At 39.2% G+C, this 13,186-nt stretch overlaps 1 protein-coding gene across 4 annotated transcripts in view; it reads left to right on the top strand.

Moving 5' to 3' along the window:
• The window catches only part of neb (nebulin), a 58,389-nt gene that overhangs the window by 18,468 nt on the left and 26,735 nt on the right, over positions 1-13,186 (top strand). For all 4 annotated transcript variants that reach the window (XM_034885353.1, XM_034885352.1, XM_034885351.1 and 1 more), the window contains exons 41-75: positions 492-599; positions 812-1,123; positions 1,236-1,439; positions 1,931-2,035; positions 2,142-2,249; positions 2,370-2,681; positions 2,774-2,977; positions 3,088-3,192; positions 3,308-3,415; positions 3,513-3,824; positions 3,914-4,117; positions 4,366-4,470; positions 4,748-4,855; positions 4,976-5,287; positions 5,604-5,807; positions 5,926-6,030; positions 6,210-6,317; positions 6,420-6,731; positions 6,929-7,033; positions 7,184-7,282; positions 7,424-7,525; positions 7,667-7,774; positions 7,950-8,261; positions 8,729-8,833; positions 8,939-9,043; positions 9,134-9,238; positions 9,347-9,454; positions 9,577-9,687; positions 11,047-11,244; positions 11,673-11,777; positions 11,910-12,014; positions 12,113-12,217; positions 12,328-12,435; positions 12,553-12,666; positions 12,794-12,991. In XM_034885353.1, the coding sequence (XP_034741244.1) occupies positions 492-599; positions 812-1,123; positions 1,236-1,439; positions 1,931-2,035; positions 2,142-2,249; positions 2,370-2,681; positions 2,774-2,977; positions 3,088-3,192; positions 3,308-3,415; positions 3,513-3,824; positions 3,914-4,117; positions 4,366-4,470; positions 4,748-4,855; positions 4,976-5,287; positions 5,604-5,807; positions 5,926-6,030; positions 6,210-6,317; positions 6,420-6,731; positions 6,929-7,033; positions 7,184-7,282; positions 7,424-7,525; positions 7,667-7,774; positions 7,950-8,261; positions 8,729-8,833; positions 8,939-9,043; positions 9,134-9,238; positions 9,347-9,454; positions 9,577-9,687; positions 11,047-11,244; positions 11,673-11,777; positions 11,910-12,014; positions 12,113-12,217; positions 12,328-12,435; positions 12,553-12,666; positions 12,794-12,991 (5,529 nt within the window). The remainder of the gene's footprint in view (positions 1-491; positions 600-811; positions 1,124-1,235; positions 1,440-1,930; positions 2,036-2,141; positions 2,250-2,369; positions 2,682-2,773; positions 2,978-3,087; positions 3,193-3,307; positions 3,416-3,512; positions 3,825-3,913; positions 4,118-4,365; positions 4,471-4,747; positions 4,856-4,975; positions 5,288-5,603; positions 5,808-5,925; positions 6,031-6,209; positions 6,318-6,419; positions 6,732-6,928; positions 7,034-7,183; positions 7,283-7,423; positions 7,526-7,666; positions 7,775-7,949; positions 8,262-8,728; positions 8,834-8,938; positions 9,044-9,133; positions 9,239-9,346; positions 9,455-9,576; positions 9,688-11,046; positions 11,245-11,672; positions 11,778-11,909; positions 12,015-12,112; positions 12,218-12,327; positions 12,436-12,552; positions 12,667-12,793; positions 12,992-13,186) is intronic.

Here is a 13,186-nt window from a genome sequence, read left to right as displayed (position 1 = left end):
AGCTGGTGAGGCCCTGAGTGAGAGAAAGTATCGTCAACACCCAAGCAACTTCAAATTCAAAATCACCACTGAAGACATGCCCATGATGTTGGCTAAGGCCAACGCTAAGGTTATGAACAAGGTAAGAAATCATATTTACAAATTATTTTGTATAATATCAAATAACTAAAGCAACTACATATTGATATGATAAGGAAATGATTTAACCATAAAAATGATTACTTGCAAATTTCATAATGTAAATCATTTCTCATGTTTCCTATTTCTGACTACAGAAAGCATACGTTGAAGCCTGGGATAATGAAAAGTCAAAGATCCACATCATGCCTGATGCTATGGACGTTCTTCTAGCCAAAGCAAACAATGTCAACTACAGCATAGTAGGTGGAAAATAAAATAGTAATGATGGTACAGCAATTTGTATTCATGGATTACTTTTAGTGTTAAGTTTACATACTTAACGTCTCTGGGATAACTGTGTTTGGTTACAGAAAAAGTACAAACAGGCAAACGAAGATGCCAAGAAGAAGGGCTACGATATCCGCAATGATGCCATTTCCATTAAAGCAGCCCGGGCTTCCAGGGACATTGCCAGCGATGTAAGTTTTTCATCGTAGTTATTTATTGGAAAGTGACAATTGATCGTTAATTGTAATATTATTTATATTATAAATGTCATGTGAATTTTATTATAGACAACTAATCATGTTTGCCAAAACAGAATAGTAAATAAATTATTTTATTTTACCCATCGGACAAAATGTGTGTGTAAATGTTAATCAACAATGATATTGTTAAATTTTTCTTCCAGTACAAGTACCATGCTGGATACCGTAAGCAGGTTGGCCACCACATCGGTGCTCGCTGCGTCCAGGATGATCCTCTGCTCGTGCTGGCTCTGAACTCAGCCAGGATTGCCAGTGATGCCCTGTACAAGAAGGACTTCAACAAGTCCAAGACCAAGTTCAATCTGCCAGTGGACATGATCGCATTTGAACTGGCCAAGAAGAACCAGATTCAGGTCAACCACGCCAACTACATCACTCGCCTCCATAACTGGACTTGCCTGCCAGACTCCAATGATGTCCGCCTGGCCAGACGTGCATATGACCTACAGAGTGATGTGAGTAACAATCCTTGAATTTATACTGTGAAAAATGTTCATATTTATTAATGTATAATTTTAAGTTTTGGAACATCATTAACCATAACAAGCCATTTCTTGTTTTGTCCAGGCTGTTTACAAGGAAGATCTGAAGATGTTGCAGGGTATTGGATGGGTGCCTATAGGTTCACTGGATGTTGAGAAGGCAAAGAAAGCTGGTGAGGCCCTGAGTGAGAGAAAGTATCGTCAACACCCAAGCAACTTCAAATTCAAAATCACCACTGAAGACATACCCATGGTGTTGGCTAAGGCCAACGCCCAGGTTATGAACAAGGTATTTGCAGCTACTGCCTTAACATTTAATTGTGTATCATATTAATGTTTTTTTTTTCAGAAAGATAACACTTAACAAACAAATAGGAATATGATTATTTTGAGTCACGTGATCAGGTAGACAGAGATGGCAGCTTAAGGTGTAGCTCCTGGCCCAAATTTGTCAAATAGGTGTTTTCTGTGGTACCAACTTTGATATTTTATCACTTTGTGCTCGTTAGAGTTACTTGAAGAAGAGTGGCAAACAAAAACAAAGTCCAGCACGATGATGGAGACGCCATTGCAGAGTAAACAAAATAAAAATGTGATCACAAAAAAACATTTGAGTTTCGTGCTAGAATTCATAATTCTTTTGGTAAAATACAACTTTATATTTGTGTGAAAGGGCTTATAAAAATAACAACTACCTTCATGTGCATTGGAGATCTCTCTGGAGATCTTTTAAAGTAATTACCATCAAGTAACACTTGAAAAATGTGTGGTTTATTCCAGAATCTCTACACTGAAGCATGGGAGAAGGACAAGATCAAGCTGCATATCCAACCTAACACTCCTGAGATCATCCTCTCTCAGCAGAATGCTATCAACATGAGCAAGGTCAGGTTAGTGGAAAGCCTGACGCTTTCCAGAATTAATTTCCATTTTTAGACCTCCATTGGTTTAAACAGTAAGCAAAAGTATTCATAAATGTCTTACTTTTCAGAAACTCTATAGACAAGGTTTTGAGGCCACCATCAACAAAGGCTATTACCTCCCTCTGGATGCAATCTCTGTCAAGGCTGCTAAAGGCTCCAGGGACATAATCAGTGATGTGAGTGACTCCTACTGTATTTGAAATGTTTTTATACTAAATGATTGACACTCTGGTAATGGACATCATGTGAGAGATGTTCTAGTTGTAACATAAAACATTTTCTGCTGAAATCATCAGTACAAGTACAAGACGGGATACCGTAAGCAGGTCGGCCACCACATCGGTGCTCGCTGTGTCCAGGATGACCCTCTGATCATGCTGGCTCTGAACTCAGCCAAGATTGCCAGTGATGCACTGTACAAGAAGGACTTCAACAAGTCCAAGACCAAGTTCCACCTGCCAGTGGACATGCTGAATATTGAACTGGCCAAGAAATGCCAGATTCAGGTCAACCACGCCAACTATATCACCCGCCTGCACCAGTGGACTTGCCTGCCAGACTCCAATGATGTCCGCCAGGCTAGGAAGGCCTACGATCTTCAAAGTGATGTATGCTCTTCCGTGACATATTCAACATATCACAACTTATTATACTACGTCAACTGTGCTTTAATGTAACATGTTTATGCGTTTCCTAATAGGCTGTATACAAAGCTGACATGGATGAGGTCATAGGCGTAGGATGGGTCCCCATCGGTTCAATTGACGTGGTGAAGGCCAAGAATGCTGGAAGAATTCTCAGTGAACATCTCTACAGGCTGAAACCAGACACACAGAAATATACAACTGACATGTCTTCCATGTCCATGGTCTTGGCCAAAGCAAATGCTGAGATCATTAACAAGGTAGGAATATCACATCCCTTTTTTTCTTTTTTATTCTTTTTTTAATACAAACAAAATCCATTTGTGCTGTTTACATTTGTGTGTTCTTCTTTTTCTATTTGTGACTACAGAGAAAGTACATTTCTGCTTGGGAGGCTGACAAGGTTAAGAATCATGTTATCCCTGATTTACCTGAGATTTTGCTTTCTAAAGCTAATGCTCACAACATCAGCAAGGTACGTTTGGTCTGTTTTGAAAAATAGTAATACACATCCATGTCAGAAAATATTACTGATATATAGGCATCATGATTTTCATTTAATAACTCAACTATTTTCATTACTCTTTCAGAAACTATACAGGGAAGCTGTTGAGGAGATCTTTAGAAAGGGCTATGATCTTAAGGCTGATGCTGTCTCTGTTGTTGCTGCCAAACGAGGAAGAGAGATCATCAGTGATGTACGTAACATACAAATTAATACTTTTCTTTGTGGTATTGACTTTGGCTTATTTTTACATAAATCTGTAAATTTTCGTTTTACTTCTCTCTTCACAGTACAAATACAAAACTGGATACCGTAAGCAGGTCGGCCACCACATCGGCGCCCTCAGCGTCCACGACGACCCTCTGATCATGCTAGCTCTGAACGGAGCCAAGATTGCCAGTGACGCCCTGTACAAGAAGGACTTCAACAAGTCCAAAACCAAGTTCAACCTGCCAGCGGACATGCTGAATATTGAACTGGCCAAGAAATGCCAGATCCAAGTCAACGATTTCAACTACAGAACACATCTGCACAACTGGACCTGCCTACCAGACTCCAACGATGTGGTCCAGGCCAGAAAGGTTTATGACCTGCAGAGTAATGTAAGTAATGAATATTTCTCAGAATGTGCTGAAGACTGCAAGATTTTTTTTTTTTTAAACTCAATGTTTCCTCCTGCTCTGACTTGTAGGCTGTTTACAAGGCTGACATGGAGTGGATCAGGGGAACAGGTTGGGTGCCAATTGGTTCAGTTGATGTGGAGAAAGTCAAGAAAGCAGGAGAGGTCCTGAGCGAGATCAAGTATCGTCAGCATCCCAGCAACTTCAAATTCACTGCCAAGACAAGTGACATGCCATATGTCCTTGCTCAGGCTAATGCCCATATCATGGACAAGGTAGAGATTACTTCTTCAATATTATGTCATTGTATTTATTGTTTTTCTTTGCATTTTGTGTTTTATTTATTTATTTTTAATTCAAAAAATTGTATACCAAATCTTTGGCTAAATGTTTCATCACTTCCATTTGTTTGACCCTAATGAGGACAGCTTGTTTAAGCAAAAACTCAGTTTGCTTTATTATGGTATCATGTGACTCAGATACAGTCATGTCTCACTAAACCGTGTTAATATGCTGTTCACAGAAAGCATATACTTCTGCCTGGGAGAAGGACAAGATCAAGCTTCACGTCAAGCCTGACACCCCAGAGATCATCCTGGCCAAGCAGAATAAAATCAACACCAGTCTGGTAATACAATGCCGCTTTATGTAGTTGTACAACTAATTAGTATATCATAAATGATCATATCAATAATTGGTAACTTTATGTATCTAAATTAATTAATTGTGCTAACGTTTGAAATAAAGAACAATATTGTCATGTAGTGGTTGTGGAACTTTTAATCACATCTAGTGTGAAAGAACTTGTCTACTCCATCAATACTGGTGTTTTTTATTTGTACAATGGTGTATAGCACACAGAGTGTATATTAGACGACCTGAAATCCTTATTCTGGTTTTCTCAGAAACAATATCGTGAAGGCTATATGGACACCATAAACAAAGGCTACTACCTTCCCAAAGATGCAATTTCTGTTTTATCAGCCAGAGCCTCCCGAGACATCGTCAGTGATGTAAGTCTGTACCTCTCGTTTTCTTTTTCTCGCTTCACAAGCTGAATTCTTCCGCAGTTTTTTTTTTTATTTCACTGCAATTATGAAACTAATCCATGTATTTCTATTCCAAATGTTTAGTACAAATACAAGGCTGGTTTCCGCAAGCAATGTGGCCATCATATTGGTGCACTCAGTGTTAAAGACGACCCACTGATTATGTTGGCCGCTAATGCAGCCAGGATCTCTAGTGACAACATCTATAAGAAGAACTTCCACGAGACCAAGACCAAGTACCACCTGCCAGGGGACATGCTGTCAATTGAACTTGCCAAGAAATGCCAGCAGCAAGTGAATGACTTCAACTATAGAACTCACTTACACCAGTGGACATGCCTGCCAGACTCCAGTGATGTGGTTCAGGCTAGAAAGGTCTACGACTTACAGAGTGATGTAAGTACATGTAGGGTTAAGCAAGCTTTTTGAGACTTGATGAAGTAAGAGATGATTTTTTGGAGTTTGTTGTTAGCTCTTATCCTACCCTTACTGTTACACCAAAAGGCATCAATACCATAATGGAAATTGCCTTACGTTACTATGTTTTCTTTTATATGCAAACTCATTCTTAAGGTTGTTGGAGAATGTTTGTTTGTTGGTTTAATAGATTCAGATCAATGGTAGCATTTGAATTTCGATCCGCATTTTAAACAAATTTAAAAACAAAAACATAACAATATTTGGTAAAGTTAAAACTGATATTGTTTTTTAGGCCGTATATCGAGCTGATCTGGAGTGGCTGAGGGGATGTGGCTGGTCAACACAGGACTGTGTGGATGTCATCAAAGTAAAAAATGCCCAGGCTATTATCAATGAGAGGCTCTACCGCCAGCCCCCGAGCACTGTCAAGTTCACCAGTGTTTCTGACCTCCCGGCCATTGTCTTGTCCAAGCAAAATGCCCTCAACATCAGTGATGTAAGTAATAAAATATGTGGACATGATAAATGTTTTCTCTAGTGAATCCTAAACTTAATACATATCTTGTACAAATATTTGTGTAAATGATAAGTTATTGTTTGATTCTTTCTAACAGAGGAAATATAGGGAAGTCTGGGATAAAGACAAGGTCAAGTTTCACCTGCCACCTGATGCCCCCAGCTTTGTACTGTCCAAGGCCAATGCTATCAGCATCAGCAATGTAAGTTTGGACTGTACCAGTTTTGCCTATGTTGAAATTCTGAAAAGTACTGTATATAAAAATTTTATTTATTTAAATTCTTATTTGTCATTCGACCAGTGCATGCTTACTGTGATTTCGATCAGCTGACACTACTATTTCTTACAGTCTTTTTGATCATATGTTCTTGCTCTTTGCAGAAACTGTACACAAAGACATGGGATGACCAGAAAGCCAAAGGCTACCATATCAAGGAGGATACTATCGCTGTGCTGAAGGCTAAAGCTTCCAGAGACATCATTAGTGACGTAAGAATATAAATTTGGATCAGGTTTAAATACAAGAGAGGAATAAATGGGATACTTTCTGTCTTTTCATCATCATTCAACTTTTCATCTCTTCTATTTTAGTACAAGTACCATGCAGGATACCGCAAGCAGGTTGGCCACCACATTGGTGCTCGCTGCGTGCAAGATGACCCTCTGATCATGCTTGCTATGAACGGAGCCAAGATTGCCAGTGATGCCCTGTACAAGAAGGACTTTAACAAATCCAAAACCAAATTCAACCTTCCAGTCGACATGCTGAATATTGAACTGGCCAAGAAATGCCAGATCCAAGTCAACGATTTCAACTACAGAACACATCTGCACAACTGGACTTGCCTACCAGACTCCAGTGATGTGGTCCAGGCTAGAAAGGCCTACGATCTGCAGAGTGATGTAGGTTTATTGTACTGCTTGTGGATAGTATGGATTCACATACCCTATTTTAGCAAAGATTGAATTTCTATTGGGTCTTCGAGGGATTTGTACTGTATCTACCTATTTTAGCCCAAGAAACTCTCACATTGTGATTATTGTCTGTATAAATTTAATATTAGTATAAAAACAAATAATTAAATGCCTGTTTTTTCCAGGCTGTCTACAAAGCTGATATGGAATGGATCCGTGGATGTGGATGGATACCACATGAGTCTGTGGAGGTTTTGAAGGTGAAGCATGCACAGAAGATCCTGGCTGATGTAAGTCTGACTACAATTTGACTTTTTAATTACTTGCAAAATTACAGACTTTTCTCTACATTTGTAAACATTTCAAAGAATGTTTTTAGCTAGAAAAATGCACGTCCATCTTAAATTTGCTAAAATATTGTTCTTTCTTGCTACTTACAGAGAGGCTATCGTGTCAAATTGGATAATCAGAAATTCACAGTCAAAACTGACAGAGTTGACTTGATCTGTGCCAAGAATGCTGCTGCTGTCCTCAACGAGGTGAGGATGACTTTCTGCTGTTCAGATGATGTTTGGAAATGCTTTTAGTCCTGTCTTCAGTGGAACCCTCTACCAGAATAGTAACAATGACAGATTTTTTTTTCTTTTGGTAACTGCATTATGATTTATCACTCTGCTCAGGCCAAATATCGTGAGGCCTGGCACAATGACAAGACCAAGTATACAATGGTAGACACCCCAATTCTTGCCACAGCCAGAGAGGTGGCTAAGAACCTTCACCCGGTAAGATGACTCCTCAAGGGAGGTATTTGCTACATATTTCAATTTAACATTCTTTGTCCTGTACCATTTGTATCTGTTATTGTCAGCTTGATAAACAATACATCATCATAAACCTGTAATAAACATTTCCATCTCTTGCAGAAATTGTACACCAAAGCATGGGATAAGGTCAAAGCCACAGGCTACTTCATGCCCGGAGATGCTGTACCAATCAAGCAGTGCATCCTCACGAGTAAAGTGCAGAGTCAAGTGAGTAGTAGGTGTGAGTGATTGATTTTATTTTACCACGTAAATATAAAAATATGAAAACAGTACTCTGTGTCATACATAAAAAAATGTTTATGTTACTTTCATAATAAGAACTTTAATTAATTATACAATGTATAATAATCTGAGATAATAATGTTTTCTGTCTGTCTTGTAGCATAAGTACAATGAGAGTTACCGTAAGCAGGTTGGCCACCACATCGGTGCTCGCTGCGTCCAAGATGATCCTCTGCTCGTGCTGGCTCTGAATTCAGCCAAGATTGCCAGTGATGTCTTGTACAAGAAGGACTTCAACAAGGCCAAGACCAAGTTTAACCTACCGGTGGACATGCTGCAGTTTGAACTGGCCAAGAAATGTCAGAGACAAGTTAATGATGACCTCTACAGAACCCGCCTGCACCAGTGGACCTGCCTGCCAGACTCCAGTGATGTGGTCCAAGCCAGAAAGGTCTACGATCTTCAGAGCGATGTAAGTTAATAGTAGTGCTTGTGGATATTATTCATTCACATACACTCTTGTAACAATGATCAAATATGTATTGGGTCTTTTGAGGGGTCTATACTGTTTATATCTATTTTAGCCCAAGAAAATAGTTCAGGCTAGAAAGGTCTGTGACTTACAGAGTGATGTAGGTGCATGTAAACTTTAGCGGGCTTGTTGAGAATTGATGAAGTAAGAGCAGATTGTTTGGAGTTTGTTTTCAGCTCTAATCCTTTCCTATACCAAAAAGCATAATTTCCATAATGGAAATTGCCTTAAGTTACTATGTGTTCTTGAGCATGCAATCCCACTTCCAGGCCTGAAAAGCCAATGAATTTCAAAGTGATGTGACTGCTGATCACACTAACCTGGGACGTATTCATCACATTGGTATAAAAAATTGACAGAAACCTCTATTTTACCTTCCTCATATGTATATTCCTTTTTGTCTTTAGAATGTGTATAAGGCTGATTTGGAATGGATTCGTGGATGCGGCTGGATGCCAAATGAATCTGTTGATCACGTCAAGGTCAGGAAGGCCCAGGAGATTCTCAACGAGGTAGGTTTACTGTATTGCATTTAGTCTTTTATTTGGCTGGTTTTCTTTTAGCTCATTTTGCCCAGTTTTTTGTCTCACCTCAAAGCTGAATTTTTTTTTTTTCAGAGACTCTACAAGAAGAATGCCAAAGACTGCTTTGGAAAATTCACCCTGATTGTGGACCGCCCTGAGCTTATCTTGGCGAGGATAAATGCTGCCAACCTTAGTGATGTATGTAAAAATCTAATTTAAACATCTAAATTTCAAGAAGCATAGTGATAACAAACAAATATAAATTCTGTTGTTTGCTTTCTACTATAGCTAAAGTACAAAGAGACCTTCAATGCAGAAAAGGGTACTTATATTGGTTCAGAAGACACTCCTCAACTGGCCCATAGCAGGGATGTGTCTAAGAACATCAGTGAGGTAATGTAAACAATTTATTATTTCATTAAATTACAATTTTTGTTGATTGTATTTCACGTATTGTATCACCCTTGTCTTAAACAGTGTGCCTACTTTGTGTGATTTCAGAAACTCTACAAACAGCAATGGGACGAGTCTAAGGCTACAGGCTACCAGCTGAACCATGAATACATCCCACTTCTCAGCGGCAAGAAGGGCAGGGAGATCGCTAGTGATGTGAGTGTCTTACACTTCTTTATAGTCATCATTGGTGATAAGGCAAAAGCGCATGGAATCATGTTTTCTCCCTACATTATGTAAACAGAAGTTAAGACTTTTATTATTTTGGATCTTACTAGGTCAAGTACAAGGAACTCCATGAGAAGGCCAAGGGTCACTACATGGCTGGGACCCTGGTAGACTTCCCTGAGGTGATGCGCTGTGGACACCAGGAAAAGAACAAGGGACTGGTAAGATATTAGATACAGTTTGTCCATTTTTTCCATACATATCAAGCAGCTTAATATATCTGCAAGGTACTATAAAAGCAAACAGATATCACATGCACCACAAGATCATAGAATTTGGGCAAAAGAGCCTAAATGACATTCCCCTGCCCAGAAAAACATTAAAAACCTAAATGTTAGTGAGTAAGAATTGACAGTCAAAAGACCACCTTTTGTTTTCAGGTAAATGGTCTTAAGCTGCTTTCAGACCAGGTAGTTAGAGGAACGTAGTTATAGGAATAGTCCACTCTAAACAGTTCTACTAACTACTCTCCACCAAAACCGTTTTTTTCTATTTGCATTTGCACTGGCCAAGTGGCCATAGAACTGGTAAGAATGGTAGGGGAGTGACTTAAGCACATAAACATTAGCATTAAAATCTGAAAAAAAATACACCCCAAAAAAGTATGAACTAAATACTAAATCTAATGTATATAGCCAATGTCATAATTTAAACAAGTCTCCCTAAGAGAAACGGGTATCTCTCTCTCTCCCGCCTCTGCCTGCTGTCCTGTGTGTGTGTGTTGTGTGTGTGTGCGTGTGTGTGCGCGTGTGTGTGTGTGTGTGTGTGTGTGTGTGTGTGTGACGGCCAGCCAGCTTGTTGAGTTTAACTCCGAAAAGACTGTTAATCCCAGGTTCTTGTTGATCTTATGATTGACATCTGTTGTGATATTTAACCAAACAATGTGTCAACAATGAAGTAAAAGCCTCACAGCGGGGTCTCCAAGCATGACTGGCCAAGCAATGAGCAAGCGGCCCCGGCAAGCGCTAGCTGGCTGTCACATCACTTTATGGAGTTTCTCAACTCCGAAAAGAGATTGGTAGTTTGGCAACGGCTTTTGCAATACTTCCTATATTCAAAATCTAAATAGTTAATTTCTCCCCTAAAACGTTCTCAGAAGTGAATTTAGTGATGAATATGATGGCAAATTGTTTTTATAATTGACCCTGCCCTGAAGTAGGAGCTAAAACAGTTATAGGAACTGCGGTCAGAGGAATGTAATTATCCCAAAATTGGTCCAGTCGAAACACGATAGAAAAAGAGTTCCAGGAATGTTATGTTCTAGGAACTGCAAAAATCCTTCCGGTCGGAAAGTGGCTTCAGACAGACTTGGGCCTAATTAACTGTACCGTAAATTCTGTAAATGATGTGTGGCTTGCAAATCTATTTCATCTAGATTTTTTAAGCACTTTCATCACTTTTATGACCAGAGATTATAATTTACAGTTGTTCAAATCCACATAAGATTGATTTTAGGTCAATTTGATTCACAATGGTAAAGAAAATGTCAATAACTTTCCATGGTATGCATGTCTTCTCAGAGGATCTACCACAAAGACTACCATCAAAGCAAGACCAAGACCCACATACCGCCTGACATCATTGCTAACAAGGTTGCTAAGCGGTGCCAGGACATGCTGAGCGACGTCCTCTACCGTACCTACCTGCACCAGTGGACTTGCCACCCTGACCAGGAAGACGCAATTCGTGCCCGTAAGACCAACGAGATTCTCAGTGATGTAAGTCACTCTTCAGGGCACATCTGCTGCTTGTACCGGAGTTTTGTAGTAGACGTTTGGACAAAATCAAATCACATCAACTTTTTTTTTAATTATGTTAGATACACAAGCAATGTACTGAATTATATATTTGATTTTTTGGTATATGATAAAAGCTCTCATCATAAGGACATTCTAAAAATTAAAGTAGTTATTTGCCAGCCTAAATGTTGTGTATGTAATGAAGTGACATTTTCTTTGTTACTACAGTGTTTTTGATAAGCAATTCCTATCCCAAGACAAATTTTTGTTGGGTCTGCACAACATTAGAGCATAACGTGATTTACAGTAGATTTATCTGTTTGCAAGCAAGAGATTGTACAAAACGTAGATGTTCTCTCCCTTATTAGACAAATAAGTATGTGCTTTTTACTGTTGTCATTTGATAGGTGTTCTACAAGGATGACCTGAACTGGATGAGGGGCATGGGTTGCTATGCATGGGACACACCAGAGATTGTTCGTGCCAAGAAGTCCTATGACCTGCAGAGTGAGGTGAGTGAAAACATGGAAGACAACAGAAAACCTTCAGAAATGTACTTCATAATGTATGGTTTATATGATTAAATTAAGTTCTTAGGTTCATTGAACTGTGATAATTTACCCATGTAATATCTTCCTTTCTAGCTTAAATACAGAGTGGGAGCCAAGAAAGAATTCAACAATTACTCCATTGTGACAGATACCCCGGCTTATGTGACTGCTGTCCTGGGTAACACCTGGGCCAGTGATGTGAGTGACCTGAACTTAAAAACAAGTACAGTATATATATACTGTTTGAGTTTAAAATGCCTCATTGAGTGCATTAATTAAACATTTGTCATTGACAGCTCAACTATAGGGAGGCTTATCATAAAGAAAAGCACATGTATACCACTATTCTGGATACCCATGACTATGCCAGATGTCACAACTTCAAACACTTCTTCAGCAACGTAAGTGAATATGAACATATCTCTCTTTCAGTCTTTGACATGACTAAAGATATCAGCTTTATAAACGGCATATTCACATGCAACGTGTTGATAATGTTCTCTGTCAACAGAATATTTACACTGCTGCCTGGGACAAAATCAAAGCCAAGAGCTACAGTATTCCCCATGACTCACATGCCCTGCAACACGCCAAACAGCAAAAGATCATTCTCAGCGGCGTGAGTTTCACTTCTCTTTATTTCATTTCATGATAAATACTGTGCTGGAATTTTCTTTACATATGAGTTTTACCGTTCACCTTTAAGAAACAATATGAATCCTGTTGCCCCTTTTAGGTGAAGTACAAGGAGGATTATGAGAAGTTCAAATCCCTCTACAGTCTGCCCAAGTCTCTTGAGGACGATCCTGGCACTGCTCGCTGCATCAAAGCTGGAAAGCTGGTCCTTGATGTAAGTTAAATTATTGCTATTTGTTGAATTTGTTACAAGCTGCTAAAATGCATCAAACTGTATTGCTTTTTTTGTGCATACACAATGCAAGAACTAAAAAAGACCCATCTGTTGTCCATCTTTACAGCGTCTGTACAGAGAGAATTATGAGAAGACCAAGGCCAAGAACCATATCCCACCAGACATGCTGGAGATCCTTTCTGCCCGCAACACCCAGTCCACCGTTAGTGGAATCCACTATCGCAAGTTTCTGCATCAATGGATATGCCTCCCTGACATGCAGGTGTACACCCAAGCACGCAAAGTCAACGAGCAGCTCAGTGACGTGAGTAACTACTCTCAGCTTAAGATTCTGTGCTTGTAACTGCTTAGCCTCAATAGCAACATTTTGGTCAAAAGTACAGCCATATTCTTGCATATACATATTTTGTCAGTTATATTATTTATGATGCTATACCTTCTTTTTTAACTTGCATTATTTAGCAATGATAAGTATCTTATACAGTAAAAGATCATTTCA

Source organism: Etheostoma cragini, chromosome 11 (assembly GCF_013103735.1).
Source record: "Etheostoma cragini isolate CJK2018 chromosome 11, CSU_Ecrag_1.0, whole genome shotgun sequence".
Lineage (NCBI taxonomy): Eukaryota > Metazoa > Chordata > Actinopteri > Perciformes > Percidae > Etheostoma > Etheostoma cragini.
Note: the sequence above shows the minus strand (reverse complement) of the source record. Positions and strands in the feature narration are given on the sequence as shown.